This window comes from Impatiens glandulifera, chromosome 6 (genome assembly GCF_907164915.1).
Source record: "Impatiens glandulifera chromosome 6, dImpGla2.1, whole genome shotgun sequence".
Taxonomy (NCBI): domain Eukaryota; kingdom Viridiplantae; phylum Streptophyta; class Magnoliopsida; order Ericales; family Balsaminaceae; genus Impatiens; species Impatiens glandulifera.
In genome coordinates, this window is record NC_061867.1 from 53987794 (window position 1) to 54009846 (window position 22053).

The 22053-nt window shown below is 31.8% G+C and overlaps 3 protein-coding genes across 4 annotated transcripts; 2 read left to right on the plus strand and 1 right to left on the minus strand.

Annotated features, from left to right (window-relative positions):
* The first annotated feature begins 7296 nt into the window (after window positions 1-7296).
* Window positions 7297-10100, plus strand: LOC124942905 (MADS-box transcription factor 23-like). Its single transcript, XM_047483476.1, has 8 exons — window positions 7297-7478; window positions 8359-8437; window positions 8524-8585; window positions 8658-8757; window positions 8841-8882; window positions 8957-8998; window positions 9098-9267; window positions 10003-10100. The coding sequence occupies exons 1-8, from the start codon at window positions 7297-7299 to the stop codon at window positions 10088-10090; spliced, it is 765 nt and encodes a 254-aa protein (XP_047339432.1). The 3' UTR covers window positions 10091-10100.
* Window positions 10101-11519: 1419 nt separating this feature from the next.
* LOC124943401 (F-box/WD-40 repeat-containing protein At3g52030) lies at window positions 11520-18232 on the plus strand. The gene is made up of 9 exons (XM_047483909.1): window positions 11520-11721; window positions 12706-12909; window positions 13667-13721; window positions 14438-14536; window positions 15820-15923; window positions 16107-16196; window positions 16496-16635; window positions 17301-17385; window positions 17851-18232. Exons 1-9 carry the CDS (start codon window positions 11525-11527, stop codon window positions 18182-18184), a joined length of 1308 nt encoding a protein of 435 aa, XP_047339865.1. The 5' UTR covers window positions 11520-11524; the 3' UTR covers window positions 18185-18232.
* A 222-nt stretch (window positions 18233-18454) lies between these two features.
* On the minus strand, window positions 18455-21041 carry LOC124942616 (pentatricopeptide repeat-containing protein At1g52620). Of its 2 annotated transcripts, XM_047483150.1 has the most exons (2): window positions 20696-20806; window positions 18455-20555 (listed from the first exon to the last, which is right to left on the minus strand). In XM_047483150.1, the coding sequence occupies exon 2, from the start codon at window positions 20416-20418 to the stop codon at window positions 18607-18609; it is 1812 nt and encodes a 603-aa protein (XP_047339106.1). In that variant the 5' UTR covers window positions 20419-20555; window positions 20696-20806; the 3' UTR covers window positions 18455-18606. The 2 variants fall into 2 exon arrangements, with proteins under 2 accessions (XP_047339106.1, XP_047339105.1); XM_047483149.1 differs by having other exon boundaries at window positions 18455-21041.
* Window positions 21042-22053: the final 1012 nt, after the last annotated feature.

Sequence of the window (22053 nt, forward strand, 5' to 3'; positions counted from 1 at the left end):
CATCAATGGCTACACCATCGACAAACCCGACAGACCCGATAGACCTATCACTGACAGACCCCTCATTTGCGATGGCATTAACTAGTGAAACCGTATTGGAAGTCGGTGTGTTGTTTGATAATAAAAAAGAACTTCAATTGATGTTATATAAATATGCGATGACTAATCATTTTGAATTCAAAGTGGTGAAGTTACGAAAACATCTTTGGAATGTGAAATGTTTGGATGAGACATGCAAGTGGAGTTTGTGTGCTGTGAAAGGTAATTTGTCTGAGATGTTTAAGATTCAGAAATTTAACCAACAACACTCATGCTCAGTTTTGTCGAGGTTAGAGAAAAAAAATGCAAACATCGGCGTGGGTTATTGGGCAGTGCATGAAGAGTAAGTACATGGACTATCACCATAACCACTTAACTAAGAAAATAATTAAAGACATGCAGTCAACTTATGTGATATTTTTGACTTATAATAAGGCTTGGAGGGCAAGGGAAATGACTTTAATGGCGGTACGAGGAACGGTAGAGGATTCTTATGGAAAATTGTCATCATACATTTACATGTTGGAGAAGAATAATCCTAGTACCATAACAGACATCCAGTCAGACGAGCTCGGCCACTTCAAGTATATGTTCATGTCCCTAAGCCTCTCAATTAGGGGTTTCAAAGCCTTTTACCGTCATGTATTGTGCGTTTATGCAGCTCATGTGCAGGTCTAGGACATAATAAGGCAACATGCAAATTAGTGATGCATGCGCTATCTACTACAAGAGCAAGAGCATCATCATCTCAGCAGTATGAGTCATCATCATCTCAACAACATGAGCCGTCATCATCTCAGTAACATGAGCCATCATCTCAGAAACATGATCCATCATCTTAGCTGTACGAGTCATCATCTCAGATGTACGATCCTTTAGCTTAGAAGAGCATCAATGAACTTGTTGTAGAATGAATTTATGTTGTGTAGAATGAATTTGTGTTGTGTAGAATGAAATTGTATTGTTGTAGAATGAACTTGTTATTGTGTAAAATGAATTTTGTTATGTAGAATTAATTTTGTTGTGTAGAAATTAGAATGAATTTGTGTTGTGTAGAATAAAATTGTATTGTTGTAGAATGAACTTGTTGTTGTGTAGAATGAACTTGTTGTGTAGAATTAATTTGTGTTGTGTAGATGAATTTGTGTTGTGTAGAATGAAATTGTGTTGTTGTAGAATGAACTTGTTGTTGTGTAGAATGAACTTCTTGTTGTATATAATATTCATACAATTATGCATATCATCTATCATTATGGAGAAAGAAAATGTAAAGCAAAAGAAGAGTTTTTGGTCTTCAGATGATTAGTTTTGTTTATTAAGTCTGCATTCGCGTGACGCAACTACATTTGCGAGACGCAATCGCATCCCCGAGACGCACCCGCGTGACGCAACTACATCCACGAGACGCGATTGTGAAAGCTTAGAACCTAGAAACAATAACATATATAACATTTAATACATCAACAAAGTTTCATCTCATTACATCAACCATATTCCAAAAGTTTGATATCATTACATCAACCATATTACAAAAGTTTGGTATTAACATTACATCAACCATATTACAAAAGTTTGATAAATAACCTATCTCTTCTCCGTGGATGACTCTTCCATCATAGACAACACAGTGCTATTAAGGACAGAATGTACCTCCTGAATGGTGTTCTTCCTTTTGGATTGATACAATAGTATCCTTGGGCGTAAAGGGCCATCAACATTCTTCCTTGTGGCGAATCTAGGGACAAAGCTTTGGATAACCTCATAGGTCCACACTTGTAGTGCTAGTGCAAACCCATAAATGTTATAAGCAAAATTATTAGTAACTTTAGTCCCCATCTTGAACATATATAAGGACATGTGGCGTTTCATGTCCTAGTTAAGACCCTTCATGGTGACTCTAAAAGACACCTTTCCCAATGGAAATCAGAAGAAATCTTCAACATCTTCAACCATATGGATGATTTTGAAATTTATAATCCATCTTTGGGTCAAATGAAAATAGGTACTGGCAAATCAAGCTTGTCATAAAACAAGATTCCATCTCGTGCATTCGAACTATCATATTCCTTTTGAAATATTTTATCAGCAAGGGTGGACAACCTCGACATTCATCTTTGTATTCAGGCCATCTGTCGAAGTTGAGGCCTGTAATCAAGGCATACTCTTTCATACCAAAACTCAGTTCATCCCCATTCAAGTTAAAAATCATCCTATTCGAATTTGACTTAACCTTCCGAAGCAGAATCTGATGTAGAATTGTTCCTGAGAACAACAAGTGCGGGACTCCTTTGAATAAATACTGAAATTGGCAATTAAGAGCCCTCTCCATAAGATTCATCTTTTCAAACCTATCAGATATTTTTTTTAGGGCTTGGACAGATTTCAAAGAAATCCTACTAAGAAAATTAGGAACGATGTCTGCTATCTACAAAAGGGAAAAACAAAAACAACATTGTTGGTGAAAACCTTTTACAATGAATATAAAACAAACTAGAAGCAACCATCAATCGCTAGAAATAACTGTCAATCGCGACAGGCAACCGCAACCGCGAGATGCAACCGCGAGACGCAACCCTAATCCCTAACATAAACCATTCGCAAGACACAACCGCGAGACGCAACTAACATAAACCATAAACCATTCGCAAGACGCAACCCTAACCCTAACATAATCCTTAAACTATTCACAAGACGCAATAAAGTTAAACCATAACACAAAAACCAACAAAAGTAACACTAACCTGATTTCTGATGAAGTCGATGAATGAACGAGAAGATGAGCAAGAAGAGCCGTCGAGACAGGTGCGAGAGAGAGAGAGTAGGAAGAGTCGGCGGGTGCAAGAGAGCTAGCAATATGAAATAAATTATAACCCGCCTTCAAATAAAACCCAAGAAATTATGAAATAAATTGTGACACGTGTCAACTGCGTGACGCAACCGCGTGACTCAACCATCAACACCTGCATTCAACGAATCAAGGCGAATCAACGAATCAATGTCATTCTATAAACGAAATAAACACAAACATTCATCTATAAACGAAATAATCACAAAATATTGATCTATAAACGAAAATAGTGGAAATTTTATCTTTCGTCGTTGGAGCTTCACAGTTCGCCGTTGGAAGTTCTTCGTCATTCTTCGCCGTTGAATATAGTGGAATGATGTTCTTCGACATTGTGTTATTCGTCGATGAAAAGAGAAAGTCTTCTCCGCCATTAGGGTTTAGAGCGGAGAAGACCGAGAAGAGAGAGAAAATGAAGCAACAAATAAAAAAAGATTTTATAGGGTTTCGGTTGCGAGACGCAATTGGAAATGCGTCTCGCAAAAGGGTAAAATTGTCCAAAAAAATAAAAGGTGTCACTATTTTAAACGCTGGTCAAAAGGTCAAATAGGTTGATCTTTGAGGTCATTTAATCAAATTTTCCAATAATGAACCCCAATTTAACTATTTGTAAAAATTAATTTTTGTATTTTAATTAATAATTTAAATAATTTGATGATTAAATAATATTTGATTTGATGGAGAGAGTTTTTATAAAAAAAATTAAGAAAACTTTTAAAAAAAAATTAAACTTGTTCCAAAAAGACAAGTTTAGAATTGGAAGATTATGGTGTAGATGTTGCTATTCAAGGAATCAAAATAATAATAGAATGCATTTCTACTATTTTTTTAAATGATAAATATTTTTTCTTGTTAGTAAGATTTAATCAAAACATAGATAAATCAAATATATTTTTCTAAACTTGAATTTTTCATTTTATCAAATATATAAAAATAAAACTTTGGTAAAAATAATATCATTTATTTTAATAATATTTAAAAATAATTTTTTTATTTACTTGTCATCTAATAAAAAAAATTAATTTAATTTATCATATCTTTAATACTAAATAAACACTTATTAAGCATACTTTTTCAAGTTGATTTACATATTTAGTTCTATTAAAATGAAATCAACAATTTAAAAAGTTATTATTTTTTATTTATTAATAAAAAATAGCTACAATAATCTAATAATACAAAATATAATATTTTTTATATTTTAATAATACTTTATTTGGTTAGTTATGATTTATTTTTATTATAGAAATTAAAATGAATTTTGTATTTGTACGGACAAAAATATATATAAAATATTATTAATTTATAAATATTTGAGATAAAATTAATATTATTCAAATTTAATTAATTTTATTATGTAAAAATTAGATAGGTTTAATCTTAAACTTAATATTAACATATATTTTATCGATTCGACACTCACTTAACCCCTCAATTGACCCTTATTTTGTGACTCACATTTTTTATATGCATTTTTTATCCTCTCGACAAACCACTCACCAATCTTAGTCAACCTCAATTGATGACACACATCTTATATCTCGTCAAACTAAACTATTAACCTTTCAATTGACCATTATCTTGTGATTCACACTTTTTCATATGTCTCTTTATCCCCTCATCAAATCACTCACTAACCCTAATCTTATGACTCACACTTTTTCATATGCCTATATCACTCGACAAACCACTCACCAATCTTAATCAACCTCTCTTTTACTCCCACTTCAATAAATCAACAACCAATTCCAATTGATCACAGACCTCTTATCTAACGTCAAACCAACCATTAACCACCACTCAACATTAATCTCGTGACCTCACATTTTCAAATGCTCGTCAAACCAATCATTAATTCCAATCTCACACTCGACAAACAACCCACTATCCGATCTCACACTTTCAAATTCTCGCCAAACAAACTACAAATTCCGACATCACACTCGATAAACCACTAACCACCCGACCTCTATCTCGTGATCTCACACTTTTAAATGCTCGTCAATCCAATCACTAATTCTGACCTCACACTCGACACACCACCTATCACCCGACCTCCATCTCGTGACCTCACACTTTCAAATGATCTTCATACCAACCATTAATTTTAACCTCACACTCGACAAAAATGTGAACATTTAAACCGCTAGACCATTTATGATTGTTAAAATAATTTTATTATTTTGTGTATGTATATATATTTTGTATTTAATATTTATTACCAATTAGTTAATATATTTATATAAAATTAATGATAAAAAATAATATAATTGTAGACACTCATTTTTCACCCTAATTTTATAATTTATGCTTTTAATAAATCAGAGGCTATACAAAAAAATTTGAATTCATTCACGGGCTCATTGCACGATTTATTTTAATGACGATTATTTTTAGAACAATCGAGTTTAAAATAATTGATTTGGATTTTTAATTATAAGTTAATGTAGTAATTTGTCTATGTTACAACATTTAGGAAAGTTATTATATTTAGAATATTCAAGGTTTTATTTAATTAATTACCTCGGGTATTTATAAAAAAAATTACAAAATATATATTGACGTTTTTGTTTATAAAGTTGTTAGTTTTTAAAATATTTTTTTTATATAAGCTCAATTTATTAAAAGCATAAACTATAAAATTTGGGATAAAAAATTGGTGTCTATAATAATAATATATATATATAAGGTAATAAATAAATATAAAATTATGAAGGTAAACTATATTTATAACAAAAATAAAATAAAATTGTTTATATATATAAATAAAATAAATATAAAAATTATATCTTGAATCAATATTAATATATATATATATATATATATATATATATATATATATATATATATATATATATATAAATTATCTATATTAATATGGGGTAATGGAAAACAAAATTTTATTAAAAAAGAGAAAGTACAAGAGAAGATAGAGAAAATACATTCATGACGTAGATTATATATTTGATGACGTGAATTAATTTGGTGTTTGTCGACTTTAAACATTATATATATAAATAAATAAATAAATAAATAAAGTGAAATAACAATTCACATTAAAAAATAAACTAAATCAATTTTTACTTTTTTAATATAACTTATAGTTAAAGAGGTTATTTAATATATATATATATATATATATATATATATATATATATATATATATAAATAAATAAATAAAGTGAAATAACAATTGACATTCATAAAACAAATTAAGTCAATTTTTTAGTTTTTTAATATAACTTATAGTTAAAGAGGTAATTTAAAATATTTATTTTAAAATTGGTTCATACTTTTAGGTAAATTTATTAATTAATTTATTATCCTTGAATAATAAATACATTATTTAATGAACATTTTTTTTTGGTAAATGGTGAGTTTTCTTTCAATAAAAATAATAATAAAATATTTTATTGCAAAATATTGATACCAAAATTGGTAGATTTTCATAATTTTGATATATTTAACATACTAAAATAATAAAATTAACTATAATGACTACTAAAATTATAAATAATTAAAATTTAATTTATATTTTAAAAACTAGAGTGTTTATGAATTTTGTATAAGATCAAACATTCATCAACTAATAAAAATATTTTTATCACTCAAAATATATATTATGGATTTTTAACATATTTTTTTTCAAACATATTTCATATTAATTCATTTATATAAATTTATATTAAAATATAATTAAACTATAATATTTTTTAATTTTTTTTAAATATTCATATATAATTAAACTATAATATTATTAATTATATACTATTCCTAGGCATTTTATTATTATTGTTATTATTATATATATATTTCTGTAAATAGACCCAATAAAATATAATATGTTATCAAGTTAATCTTTAAAAATATATAACTTTTTTTAAATATATTTTATTTTATGATAAAAAATATTTAATCATATTTTTTTTTGTAAGTAAATATTTTTTTTCTTATAGTGTGAATATTAGATAGAATTATATTACTTTGGGTATATATCAAAATAAAAGTTTTATATAGTATGATTTTTTTATACCAAAAAAATAAATTAAATAATTATTATGATTTTTGTTTTTTTTGAAAAATTCCAACCAATGGCATGATAGAAGAGAAGAGTGTGATAGGGGAAGAGATAGAGAGAGAAAGCCATGCAAGCTTGCCGTTTACAGGCGGACGCCATTTGGGGCAAAAGCAATTCCACGCCTCTTTAATTTAGTCTTTCATCTCTAATTTTAGTAACCCTAATTCCTATCTTTGGAAATTCCCCTAAAAAGATAGACAAAGGTCCATTGGGCTCACAAAGAAGGATTCTTTCTTTCTATTTATTCATACTATAAAACGATTTTCGCAGGGGAAGAAGAAGGATCTTTTATAATTGTATCTGGGTTTTGAAGATTGAAAAGGGTTTTCATTAAATGGGAAGAGGGAAGATTGAAATCAAGAGGATTGAGAATGCGAATAGCAGACAAGTTACATTCTCTAAAAGAAGAGCTGGATTATTGAAGAAAGCAAGAGAGTTAGCTGTTCTTTGTGATGCTGAAATCGCTCTCATTATCTTCTCTAATACTGGAAAGCTTTTTGAGTTTTCTAGTAAAGGGTATTTCTCGTTTTCTTGTTTCAATCTTGTTTTGCATGCGTTGATTGTTGCTTTGATTTTGATTTAAACTCGATTTTACAAGGATTGACTGGTTTTTCATTGAGAAATTGTCTTTCTTTTAGTTTCTTAGATATCTACAGATTTACTTTTCATGTTCTATATCTACTAAAAACAGTTGATTGTTGCTTTGATTTTCATTTAAACTCGATTACATTTGATGGGTTTGATGTCGAAGACTGTTACTAGAATTGGTTGATTTTTCATTGTAATTTGTGTTTCTTTTAGTTTCTTGGACATCTAAAGATTTACTTCATGTTCTATATGTACTAAAACAGTGGATTGTTGCTTTGATTGTCATTTAAACTCGATTACATTTGATGGATTTGATGTCGAACTCCATTTGAATAAACCAGCCTAGTGTAAGTTTAACCACAGATAAGATTCAGAATGACTGTTACAAGAAGAATTGTCTGATTTTTCATTGTAATTTGTCTTTCTTTTAGTTTCTTAGACATCTACAGATTCACTTCATGTTCTATATCTACTAAAAACAGTTGATTGTTGCTTTGATTGTCATTTAAACTCGATTACATTTGATGGATTTGATGTCGAACTCCACAATGACTGTTACAAGAATTGATGGATTTTTCATTGTAATTTGTCTTTCTTTTTTAGTTTCTTAGACATCTACAGATTCACTTCATGTTCTATATCTACTAAAAACAGTTGATTCTGTAGTTTTAATTGTTCTGGGGATGAATGATTTAGTTGAGATAATATGACAACAAGACAATTGACAATGACCCTGTTTTCTAATAGTGTGGTTTTGATCACAGTCTAAATTTAAGAAACAAATAAATCTGTGTTGATTTGTCTGCAGAATGCAAAGAACCCTTTTGAGGTACAATAAGCATATTGATTCTTCCGAGGAATCCTTATTGTTGGAACATAAGGAAGAGGTTATTGTCTCACATTTTTTTCCCTTCAAATCCTCAAAAAACATCTATTCCTATTGAAGTTTGAGTTTGTACCTTGTTTATGACAGAAGCATGAGTTAGAAGCAGATATCTTAAAAGAAGAAATAGAGAATCTGAAATGGAAACAAATGTGAGTGTTCGTTAACTAACCAGCATACAAGAAAATAGTTTTTTGATCTTCTTTTATGGTCCTGATTTGTAGGCAGTTGATGGGTAAGGATCTCTCAGGCTTGGTATTGAAAGATTTGCAACATATAGAACAACAACTCAATGAAGGATTATTAGCAGTGAAAGAAAGGAAGGTTTGAATGATCACATCCTTTCTTTTGAATTGTAAATGGTTTTTTCTTCTTCTCAAAAAATTCACGTCAATTCACTATTTCAGGAGCAACTGCTGACTGAACAATTAGAACGATCTAGAGTTCAGGTATTTAGTTGATGCTGTTTCATGTTAAGCCATTGGAGATTTCAATTTTCAACAATACTTTCGATAAATTTTAGGAACACTTGGCTATTATGGAAAATGTGAATTTAAGAAAACAGGCAAGTAACTTTTTTTGTTTCTTACTTTTTAACTTGTTCCATTTGCAATTTACACAATCTTCTGTTCTTACTTTATATTTTGTTTAATATGAAGTTTAGGTTGAAGAGCTTCGGAGTTTCTTCCCCGTGAGCACACAACCGGGGCCTGATTATCTGGGATCTTTTCCTTTGGAAAGAGATCACTTTATTTTGAAATGTGAAGGTGCTAGTTCAACATGCAATCTTATAGCTGATAAAGAACACAACGACGACATCAATTTAGAATTGGCGTATGTCTTTTCTTCTTCGTATTATTTTTCAAATCCATTGGCTAAATTATATGAAATCATACTCGGGTAGTGGTTTTTGTTGCTCCTAGATGATGTGCCCATTTAGAAACTTTTTCTGGATCTGAGTATGAATATAGATGAGATATCGTTTTTCTGTCATTTATCTCATTTGCATATATCACTTTTGGAAACATAACTTAGTTAGACATAGATTCAGACTGTATCTAATGGTAGATATTTTTGTTGCTCCTAAATGATTGTGCCCATTTGAAAACACTTTCTGTATATGAATATGAATATGAATATAGGTGAGAAACCGTGAATAAATTTATTTGTTAACACTTTGGCACTTATCCCGTTCATATTCAGATGAGATCACGTTTAGAAACATAACTTAATTCAGACAATGTTTCTAAACGATTATAAATATGGTTGAAATAATAGGTGATTTGATCAAACAAGCTCTAGGTTTGGAAACACTTTTGTAGATGAAAACAGACGAGAAACTATCAATTAATTTTTGCGTTTTTGATTGAATAATTTCAGTTTCCATTGTTTTAGTTTCATCTAGCACAGCAATTGCTGATCATGTCTCTTTTTGGATAATATTTACTTGCACTAGATGTTTGACTCATGGAATGATGAATTCATCACTATAGTTTCATTTTATTGAGTTCTTATTTTGAATTGTGTTCAATTAATCTGAAATTAAAATAACATTGATTTTTTTCTTAGGCTTCAACCGAAGGTTTATGAAATACGACAAGTACCTGCAGAAGACAACCCTTCAAGTAGCTCCGGTAGTCAGATGACCCACCGATGAACCTTTTTCAGGGGACGATGTTAACTGTTTCTATTGATTATTCGTAAATTCTTGTTGACCAAAAGATCTATCATCAAATGTAACTTTTGAGAAATGTTAAGTCTAGTTCTTAGTTCTTGAGATGATCTTGTTACTTTTGAGAAATGTTAAGTCTAGTTCTTAGTTCTTGAGATGATCTTGTTTGTGACAATTGTTTTCTTAAGTCATGTGTTTATCTAGTTATGCCTTAGTAGGCTCTCATTTTTTTTTTGTAACATGTCACTTGACCAAGTTAAAATTAGTAGATTTGATCAATGGTCTCAAAAAGATTTTTTTTTTCTAGGTAATTGTTTTGACGTTGAGCCCAATTTATTTAAAATTATAATTTTTTATAATATCTTATTTGGGTGTTGATTTAGATGAAATAATCTTCGAGTATATTTTTAAATTATATATATTAATAAATTTAATAACATTGGTTTGTTTCAAACCAATTTAGACATTTTTAAACACGACCAATCATCAATTTCATTAACTTATCTATACGACCAATCATCAATTTCATTAACTTATCTATACGACCAATCATCAATTTCATTAACTTATCTATACGAGTTATGATATATATGGAACTAACATCACTCTCTACAACCATAACATTTATTGAATTGGTAGGAATTACTCGTCACTTGAGTTACCTACAATTTTAAGTGAGAATCGAACTACTTGAAGGTAAGATGGTAACATACCCTCATAGTTATAATACTCACTTTAATTTAAGACGTTTTAAGTGAAAATCGAACTCGTAATATTTGATCTCTTAAGACATATGAACTACCCACAATTTATATGATGTTAGTATGCTCCTCACATGACACTCACTTAAATCTTAAGTTTAAGGCGTTTTAAATGAAAATTGAACTCGTGACTTTTGATCAATTAGCAACCATTCATGTCATATTCTCGAGATTATGAATTCCAATAAAACGCAATTGTAGGTAACTCAAGTTATAATACTCACTTCAATTTAAGACGTTTTAAGTGAAAATCGAACTCGTAATATTTGATCTCTTAAGACATATGAACTACCCACAATTTATATGATGTAAGTATGCTCCTCACATGACACTCACTTAAATCTTAAGTTTAAGGCGTTTTAAATGAAAATCGAACTCGTGATTTTGATCAATTAGCAACCACTCATGTCATATTCTCGAGATTATGAATTCCAATAAAACGCAATAACCCATATTTGTGGAATCGTTATTTTTTTTGGTTTGAATGTAGAAGGTTAGAATCGCACATGCATACCACTAATTTCAACTTAAGATATTTTAAATGAAAACCGAAGAATCTCGGTTAAATCGTAATTATTTTCGTACTATAAAGAATTTTATTAATGAATTTATAGCTTTTATTATTATTCTTATTATTATTATACAGTAAAAGGTTCTAATGAAGAAGGCGTCGAGACCAAATGCCGCAACCACCACCGCCTCCGTCGCCGGCAAACCGCCGCCGGCGATGTCGAAGAAGAGGACTTCAGGAGCTCCAACCTCGGTCAATTCTCTCAGTACTGACTCTCTTTCATTGATCTTCTCATATCTACACCTTCTCGATGTTGGTCGCTGTTCATTAGTCTGCAAATACTGGTACGTCTGGTTTCCTCTCTCCAGTTTTCAATTTCAGAAGGTGTATTGCCAATGCTGTAAACGAATGTATTGCGTATGTATTGCAGAATTAAGCTGTAGAACTCGATTCATTTCTCCCTAGAAATTCGGATTGAACAGAGTCTAAATGTAGACCATTAGTTAGGATTAAAGATCCGCAACGGATTACTGTAGTTGAATTGCCATTGGATGTAGATACAAATATTTGTGAGGTCGATTTATGAAACAGTTGAACCAGAATCTATTATTCATTTGCTATTTATAATAGGTGTTTGAGAGATTGATGTCTCAAATTTGATTACCACATGACGGTTTGATGCTGGATTAAACCCTACTTAAGAGAAAAGAAAGTTAAAATGAAGGCATTTGAGGTCTCACGAGAGTAACGATAAGAACATGAATTTGGTGTTTCAGAGATTGATGTCTCAAATTTGAATACCACATGGCGGTTTGATGCTGGATTAAACCCTAGTTAAGAGAAAAGAAAGTTAAAATGAAGACATTTGAGGTCTCACGAGAGTAACGATAGAGAACATGAATTTGGTGTCATGGTGTCGGAATGATGTACGAGCATTTTATAGGACTTGAAATCTAATAGGAGAGTGAAATTTCATTTTTCAAATCCACTCCGGTGTTGGCACATTATTTCCTAAGCCATTCATGACACTAAATTTCTGTTCTTCATCATTACTCGGAGGTCTCACCATCCTTTTGCTGTGCTATATTCTTTTAGTTTCTGAATATACCGATTTCAAATATCACAGCCTGTTTCAATCTTAGCGGAAAAAACATGTATTTCAATTCAAATTTCATTAGTTACATTGATACAAGTTGGCAACTACTATTTCAACAGCTATAAATCTATCGCATATTCTCATTGATACTTTCCAAATCAATGTGTTTTTTATTCATTAAACTGATAATTCGTGGGACTAATGTTATCATTGCATATCCATCTATTATTAGGAACTCAGCAATTATTAAGACAAAGTTACTGCAATCAATTCTTTGCAAGAAACTAAATGCACCTCCCAGCCACTTTGAGACATTGTCAACAGGTCCAGGAGGGTCACTAAGCGCATCCTTGCAAGAGCTAGTCGCAGATCAACATAGACTTTCTTTGCAGAAAGGTTCCATCAATGTTTTTCAGTGGAAAGGACATGATGTCAGGTAAGTTATATGTCTTTAAGGATGTCGTTATACACATGGTTTACCGTGATTGAAATGTAATTGATGACCTGTTATTGTTACATGGACCTTCATTAGTATGCCGAGAGTTAATTTTCATATAAAGTCGACGTTTAAGAAGAAGAATGAGTTGTATTGAGAATGTAGAATTTTGGATTTGAAAAGAAAGAGGTTTAAGAAATTACCACCTGGCCTTTATACAGATAGATGGTTCAGGTCTCATAGACAAAGGAGAAAGAAGGGAACCGGTCTTCAAGTTGACTCGTGTTCAAAAGATTGTTTGTAATGATCTGGAACTATTCAAGAGGTTATGTTGGATGAATGAGGGTGGTTTAGAAATTGATGTATTGTTGTTTGGCATTAATAACTGTTTGCACGCGCTTTGGCTGTGAAGTAATATTGTTTTTTTTATAAATAATCTCGAATTTCTCCAGTCATACAAGAAATTGTTCTTTATTCTTATCCAATGTAAATACGTCACATTTTCTCTTCGTTTTGCCTTTCTATTGGAGTCTGCCAAGTTCCATTTGAAGGAACTTGGATAAAACAAGTCTTGAATATTACAACAGAATATAGATTATTTGAATTCCTGTTATCCTTATTAATATTGGAGAAGTCAATGTTAGAAACTTGCTGCATATAATTTGTCTATGGATAAATGATATTAGTGTATAACTAGTTTTGTCTTTTTATTTGCATTTGGATAGTTGTCTAATACTTTTAAATTGCTTGCTCCCAGAATTGATCAGTGCAGAATCAAGCGGGGATTAGTACTCACTGGTGTAGGCGATAAGGTATTATGGTCTATGTCATATGCAATGTTCTATGCCTACATTGTTGTATTGTCAGTATCTTTTACCTATCCAAGGATGTGATATCCGTAAACGACAAGAAACTGGGTTTGGTCCATGAAGTATCATTTTGAGGGAGTGCCAATCAAAATAGTTCAGCTGAACATTTAATCGTGTTTAATATATAAGTTATAGCATGTTAAAAAAAAATGTAAGGTGTAGCATTTAGAATGCATTAATCTAATGGGTCTCTACTTGGATCTGCTTTATGCTATTTTCTATTATGTTGATTCTTCTCCAACTGGGATAATTGATTTGCAAATCATATTGCAACTTATACATTCCTTCTCGATACTGGAAAATCCTGAAAAATAGAAGAAAAAAAAATACCAAGACATGTGAATAATTATAGTTCATTAATTGTGCCATGAAGTTAACTTGAAGCATGAGACCCAATCTTTGAGGACGAAAGATAGGGATAACTGTAGAAGTTACATCACTTTTGGAAATTACTATAAACCAGTAGAAGCTTTCATCTCTTCCCACATCTGGCTTCAAATAGTTAGGGAACTTTAAGAATCCAGACTTGTGTATAACGTGTGGATATTTTGCTTTATGAATGAATTGTTTTTAACTTCGGACTGATTTCACATTTTGTACCTTTAGTTTGGAGATATCTTGCACATTAACTATAATGATACAAGCTTTATTGATGCTAGGTTATGCGACTCTGGTCACCTGAAGACTACAACTGCTTGGAGGAATTTGACCTCCCAGATCGAGCCTCTCTAGTTGATTTTGATTTTGATGAGACCAAGGTAACAGATAAAACATGCTTTTTTCTTACTGGTTTATCAGCATAAGAATTTATCTGTGGGCATGTAATGCTAACTGAATATATAAGAAAGGATCTAAAGGATTAGTGAACAAGGAAGATCATCGAAAAATGGGATTAATTTTTGTAAAGCAATTTCATAGTTATATTTTTTCCAACTAAAATTTAGTTATAAAATTTTCTTGCATTGTGTAAGCATATTATACTCTATCTTTCCTTTTCTTCTGCTTTTGATCCTCGGTTTGTAAGAACTTAAACAAGATGGTTCTTGATATTCAAATTTGTCAATATTGTCAAAATATCTGCTGAAATGAAATTCAAGTCAGCTGAATGGATTTAGAGTGGAAGTAATGTAGCTATAGTGCTATACTTTGTACATTATTGTGAACTATGTTTTTTTGAGTTGATCTCAGAATGAGAAAAATTTGATGCAAATTTTAATTTTTTCTTAATATTTAGGGACAAATATTCCACTTATAATTCAACAAGATATAAATAAATCAGTGGTAAAGGCTTCATTTATGATAAACAGAACAGCTTCAAGTCTTCAACCAACCCCATAATCCAGAACAGCTAAGGGCTTGTTAGATGTGGTTTATTTGGATTTAACCAATTTCCCATTATCAATCACTTCTTTTATCAAATTATCAACCAAAATACCTTTAGTTTATTTTTGATAACATCTTAAAATATTTAATACTAAAGATATTTTGGTCAATTGGCTCAAACAAATAACTCCTTCACCCAGATCAAACAAGCTCTAAGCGTAAGGCCATAATCCAGTTTTATGCAAAATCCAGAATGTAAATTTTTTAATCTATGGAATAGTTCTCTTAACAGAATGCTATTATCCTTCCTACCCACCCAGGGTAACTCAAGTGGTAAGAGTCTTGAATTAAGAGGATGAGTTTTCAGTTCGATTCACACTAAGCAGTAAGCACACTTTGATTGAATTGAGGGTCACGGCGGTAGAATGTTATTCTAATCTCCTCTAAGGAAAAAACTATGGTCAGAAAAGTACTATTATTCTTCTTGTTCATAGTTTTGTTAGGTTTGTGTTCTACTTCTTTCGTGACATTTTTGCCATGAAACTGCTTTTTTACATATGCCATGCTTTGAAACTTTTTGCCTAGTTATAGTTGCCACTATAAGTGGTTCTTAACCTTATATTCTTATTGTTCTTCAATTTTACTTTGTTGGTTTTAGTTCCCTATTAATTTCTTCATCTTTGTCTCTAGCTAACTGATTATTTCTTTTATTCCACAGGTTGTTGGTCTCACGAGTTCTCGTGTATGCATATGGAGGCGAAATGGAAGGAGAAACATATTTTCCTCAAATCAAGGCCTTTTCCCAAAGAGTCTATGTATGCGGTGAGTGGTGTTTCTATGTCGCTTATAATACTCAAGTTAGTGAAGAAATTTAAGTTATCGCATACAAAACATTGATCTTAGTATTTTGGATCTCCAATTACTGCATATGTCTGAAGAACATATTTTAGTTGAGGTAAAGTGTTTTTTGCTGGATGAATAGAGAATTCAACATTTTGTTTACAGTTTTGCAGATCCCAATGCTGTTATTGGCTGTGAGGATGGGACTGCCCGAGTATTTGATATGTACAGCAAAAAGTGTTCACAGATCATAAGGTTTGTAAAATATCATGTTAACCCTGTTCTATCACAAGGTTGAGCCTTTATGGAAACTGATATTTTGTCACAATCATAATTCCAATGAAATATTGTCGAAGTTAAAAATGAAAATGATTTTTTTTCTTCCCTCTGGTATATGATTGTTTTCTTATATCATGATCCAGATCTTGGTATAAAGATTATTTTCTGGACAATGATCCAGATTAATAAGATTATTTTGATCAAACATAACAAATGTAATATTATCACGCATTTATGTCTTTGATCTAAATTCAACATTGTGAACTAATTTGCAGGATGCAATATGGACCTGTTTCATGCATAAGTGTAACTGATGATGAATTGATAATTAGTGGATCCACTGCTGGTACTGTTACGCTATCAGATCTTTCATCAGATCAGGAGGTTATTCGACTGAGATCGCCCGCGTATGGAGGTTGCTTCATATTTCTCATGTACAGTTGAATATCATTGCATATATTTTACTCTCCTTTGGTCATTAAGTGAAAGTTAATACAGGAAATTACTTCATTCCCAAAACTATGAAGATCAACAATATGACCCTGCTAGTGACAAAATAACCTAATAATGTTGTGATAGATGAATTGTTGTCTAATGTGATTCAAGATACTGAACTTCACCGATAGAATTGCACTTTCGACTGGAGGAAGTGTTTGATTATGCCCCAATAGGGCTAATAAAAAAACACCTTGAAGAGATTGATAAACTGTCCAAATTACACCAAGTTCTTTTTTATTTTTGAAATTAGGGTTTTTTCCATGGGAGAGGCTAGCACAATATCTACTTCTATGATCCCAACTTCAATCAAAGTGTTCTTAGTGAGAACCAAACCAGACACCTCAGCATCTTAGTTCAAGGCTCTTACCATTGGAGTGGATTTTCATACCAAATGTATTTATGTTTGTATCGAGAAATTCATTTGCTTTTTTTTTCATCTGATTTCAAATTCAGAAACAAAAATTGTTTCCAAATAGTCATAAGCATGTATAACTTGGTATGCTTCAATCTGGAATTAATTATTATGTCTTTACCTTTTACTAGCAACTTAACATAAGACGGTTTCTGAATTTCTATGGACAGGCATAAGGACATTGTGCTTCAATCCCAATTCTCACTTGCTGTTTGCTGGATCAACTGCAGGATATGTATTGTCTTGGGATATCAGGTATTCAATGGTTTCGATGCATCTTTAAGAGCTTGTTCGATGTTGCAGTTTTTCTTTTTTGAAAATTAATCCCATTTTTGGGAAAAGCTTGTTTTATGAAAAGAAAAGTTTACTTATTTGGTTAAATGACTAAAAAATCCTTTGAATTTCTTATTTTAAAATGATAAAAAAGCAAAGTGATAATATTTTAGTCCATGATTTGATTATGATCTAAGGGACTATTTGGATTAAATCTAAATTAACCCTTTGTGAAAATATGTGCTTTATATAGCAGCATTTTCAATACCTAATTTATATGTACTATGTTTCTAAACGTGATATCATCTGTTTCCACTACTCGATGATGAGAAATCTTGCTCAATTGTCAAATTTATATAGATTATAATTTTTTTTATCGAGAGTTTAGGCATTCATATCGAATTTCTTGAAATTAAACTATGTAGATTATGATTTGTTATTGCACAGGACAATGAAGTCTCTTTGGAGCGAAAGAGTGAGTCCAAACGTAATATACTCCATGAATCATATGCGAAACGATAATTCAACATTAGTAGTAGGCGGACTAGATGGTATTCTACGCATCCTAAATCAACAAACGGGTGAATTGTTCTCTAGTTGCATGATGGAAAACACAAGAAGAAGCGGTTTGGCAACAAGACTGCCACCAGAAACACGTATTGATCAAATCTCTAAGACTTCTCGACCTACTATCCGATGTTTGGCTGTCGGAAGGGAGAAGGTTGTGACGACTCACAATGATGGTTACATTAGGATTTGGAAGTTTAATAAATTGTCTTGAAATTTATATGCATTATTTTTTACTTCAAAGGATTATTTTTTATTGAAGATTGAAAATAATTGTTTAAATGCATTGGTGATGAATGTATTGTTTTTCTTTTTATGTGTATTTGTAAACTTTGTTACGTGCTTTCTTTTAATACAAATTGAAATGTAATTGTTAAAAAAAACATTAAAAAAAAATCGATACTAAACCATGAATGCATAAAAAAAACTTCTAAATTCTAAACCTTAAATCAAAAAAACACTAAGAATCATTCTAAGCTTTGTTTGGTTTTTTCTTCTTTTCATTTAAATTTTAATCAACATAAAGATTATACTTTACAACTCTAATTTTTCTTTTACTAAACAAAAAGTATTGTCCAAAAAATAGAATCATAATACAACTCGATTTATCTCCGATCCTAACCAAAATTTACAAAATCATAATATTCCACTACGAATATTTCGATGTTCTTTCAATAGACTCTTTAAAATCTCCGTAGCATCATCCAATGTCAACTCTTCATCTTTACGCACATATTTGTCTAAAATCATTGAGTATTTCACCGCAACACAAAGTCCACTTTCGTCTAAATTACATTCTAGAACATTCTTCCAATTCCTCGACCCTCCTTCCAAACAAACCCCATGCAAAAGAGACGTAAACGTAACTGAATGCGACAAGAAACCCTTGCCGAAAATCCTATTACTCCATTGCAAAGCTATTTTCGTCATCCCATGCAAACAAAGACTAGCTACTATAGCATCATTTGCAGCCGTCTTTCGATCAAATCCATCCGATACCATCGTTCTAAAAACGCTCAAGAGCAAAGACGTCGTTTCGAAACTGGCCGATTCAATTATTTCGTTTGAAACTGAAAACCCGTTAACCAAACAACCAAATGTGACCTCGTTCGGAACACACTTATTCGAAAGCATTTTATGGAAGAAAGAAGCTGCTTCCTCGAGTTTCCCGTGTTTACAAAACCCCGATATAATCGCGGTGTAGGTAACTGTATTAGGAACCAAACCGTCGGATGACATTTCATTAAACAACTCTTTCGCTCTTTCGGTATCTCCCAAACGACAATAACCGTTAATAAGCGAAGTATAGATAATAACGCCCGGTTTGAATTTCTTCGTAACCATTTCCCTAATCGTCTTGAACGCGCTCTTGAAATCATTATGTTTAACGAATCCATCAATCAACGTCGAAAAAGTATATTCATCCGGCGCCTTACCAGCTTTCTCCATTCTTCTAACGTAAATAACCGCCTCCTCCAACTGCCCCAACTTACAAAAACCCTTAATCATAGCGTTGTAGCAAGCTACGTCGGGATCAAGATCATTCTCGAAGATCTGTTTCGCTCCTTCAATTTCATTGTTTCTAACGAAACCGTCGATTAAAGTCGCATAAACGTTCGAATCAGGCCGAACATTTCTATCGATCATCTCAACGAGCAATTCTCTTGCGGTCGAAAGCCGTCCCTTTTTGCAAAAACCGTTCATCAAAACGTTGTAAATACACGCGTCGGGGTAAACTCCTCTCTCGACCATTTTATCTCGAACTTCAAGGGCGAGATCAATTTTTCCCGCCGAAACAAGCCCGTGAATGAGAATTCCGTAGGTCACAACATCAGCCGTAATCCCTCTATTCGTCATCTCAATCAGGAGATTAAACGCGTTTACAAATTCACCCTTTCGACAATAACATTGTATGATAGGAGTGTATGTTAACTTGTTAACCTCCATTCCATTTCTTATCGCCTCTTTAACAACCTCCAAGGGCTTTTCAACCGAAGAACCGTTCTTACATAACGTATGAATTCTCGTATTATACGTGACAATATCAGGCTCGCAAACAATCTCCTTTTTGCCCCAACCATGTTTAAGCAAAGTATTGTAAATTTCAACATTATTATCAAGTCCTCTCGCCTTCATTTCATTCAAAAGCTTGTCAACAGCTTCAAATTTTCCGACTTTACAATAACCATTGATCATGGAACCATAAGTTCTAACAGACGGCAAAACGCCTTTAAGTTTCAGCTCTTTGAAAAGCTCGCAAGCTTTCTCGAAATCGCCATTTCTGAAGTAACCATCGATAAGGGTATTGTAGAAGACAATATTAGGTATACAATCAGTTCCATATCGCTCATGTATAACAGTTCTACCTTCATCAATCTTCCCTTGTTTACATAACCCTTTAACAATTATACCAGTACTGTAATCATCAATTATATCTCTTTGAAGCATTTCATCATACACCTGGCGTGCAATTTCATTTCTATTGTTTTTCACTAATGCATTAAGCAAAGAATTGCAAGCAAATACATTTGGAGGAGAAACAGCAGTTTTATAAATCTCATATGCTTTATCGATTAAACCGGAATCTGAATACGATGCAATTATAGAACTGTAAGCTTGAACAGTCGGCGATTCTCCATTATCTTTGATGATTTTCAAAAGTGTTTCAATCTCAGTGAAGATTCTGGATTTAGCTAATAGATTTAAGAGAGGAGAATATGCGTACCCGTCTAGAGGACATCCGTAAGGACGACGATCGATCCAGTCGAGGAATTTTAAACCTAGTTCGGCATCTTGAATATGGCTGAAGACTAGACCGGCGACGTCGGATGGAACGATTTCTTCTTGGGAGAGAAGATTGTCCAGATTTTCTTCCCATTTTTCATTAGTTTTGAGGATTTCACAGACTTGATTGATGAGAGATTTGATGTGGATTGGGAGTGGTGGAGAGAAGTTAGGTTTAGATGATGAGTTTAGTTCGTGACGAGGCTTGATACGAGAGAGAAGCCTTGTTGACATGAGAGATTCTGAAAGCTTTGTGGTTTCAAAACATGGTGATTCTTAGTGATGATGAAGACAACAATGAGGTTTCAATGATGAAGAAGAAGCCCATTCATCTTAATAGAATACAAAAGCCCATTTCTCTTAATAGAATAAAATGATCAGGGAAAAGGAGTTGTTCTCAATTACGGTTTTTTCTCTGATTTAATCGGTAGTTTCCAAACTCGTAAAATCGAGAGTTTCTTTGAAATTAGGTGTGACAATACAGGTCGGTAGTCGGTACAGGTAGCGCTATTAATCGGAACTTGATCTGTTCATTTGTAATATATCTAAACCTAACTCGAATCCGATCTGATTGACTCGATTCAACCCAAACCAAACCCGATTTAATTTGGTGTGATTAATATCGTATCTCTATTTCAAACTAAAATGACATAAACAAAAAATAAAAAATAAAAATAAATACATGCATATTATAATTCACGGATTTTTCTCTAATTTGACTGATAATTTCTCTCATCCGTCCTGATTCCACTCTGAATAGTAATTAATACAATTAAAAGTTTTAAGTTTATTTTTTTTTATAATAATACAAATTTTTAATAAGTCGGGATGCAATACTCGCTTTGATTAGTTTCATTGTCATTTCTATGAGAAAAACAGTCAAAATCGAGAGTTTACTTAAAATCGTTAACTAATTGTAAACTCGTAAAATCAAGTGTTTACTTGAAATTATGGGTGACAATACAGGTCGATTCGGGTTGAGCGCTACTATCCGAAACTCAATCTGTTCATTTGTAATCTACCCAAACTCGACCCGAATCCGACCTGATTGACCCGACTCAACCCGATTTAATTCGATGTGATTAATATAACATCTTTATTTCAAACTAAAATGACATAAAAATGAAGCTAAATTACAAATTCGTTTAAAAAATTCTATAAAAGAAAATGAGTTAACGAGTAAAAAAATATCAAAAAACCCTATAAAAAATTATAAAATGGCCGACCAAATTTTGAACTGTTTATTAATAAGGTTAAATGGGTCGACCTCAACCCAAAAACACATGACTCTAACTTGAT

What these genes read in the sequence shown, in the direction of transcription:
- LOC124943401 (XM_047483909.1), top strand. Translation starts at nt 11,525, where the DNA reads ATGAAGAAGGCGTCGAGACCAAATGCCGCAACCACCACCGCCTCCGTC. An exon ending in TGGAAAGGACATGATGTCAG is followed by an intron (nt 12,910 to 13,666) that starts GTAAGTTATATG and finishes GCTTGCTCCCAG; the next exon opens with AATTGATCAGTGCAGAATCA. An exon ending in AAGTGTTCACAGATCATAAG is followed by an intron (nt 16,197 to 16,495) that starts GTTTGTAAAATA and finishes ACTAATTTGCAG; the next exon opens with GATGCAATATGGACCTGTTT.
- LOC124942616 (XM_047483149.1), bottom strand. Translation starts at nt 20,988, where the DNA reads ATGTCAACAAGGCTTCTCTCTCGTATCAAGCCTCGTCACGAACTAAAC.
- LOC124942905 (XM_047483476.1), top strand. Translation starts at nt 7,297, where the DNA reads ATGGGAAGAGGGAAGATTGAAATCAAGAGGATTGAGAATGCGAATAGC. An exon ending in TTTGAGTTTTCTAGTAAAGG is followed by an intron (nt 7,479 to 8,358) that starts GTATTTCTCGTT and finishes ATTTGTCTGCAG; the next exon opens with AATGCAAAGAACCCTTTTGA. An exon ending in AATCTGAAATGGAAACAAAT is followed by an intron (nt 8,586 to 8,657) that starts GTGAGTGTTCGT and finishes CCTGATTTGTAG; the next exon opens with GCAGTTGATGGGTAAGGATC.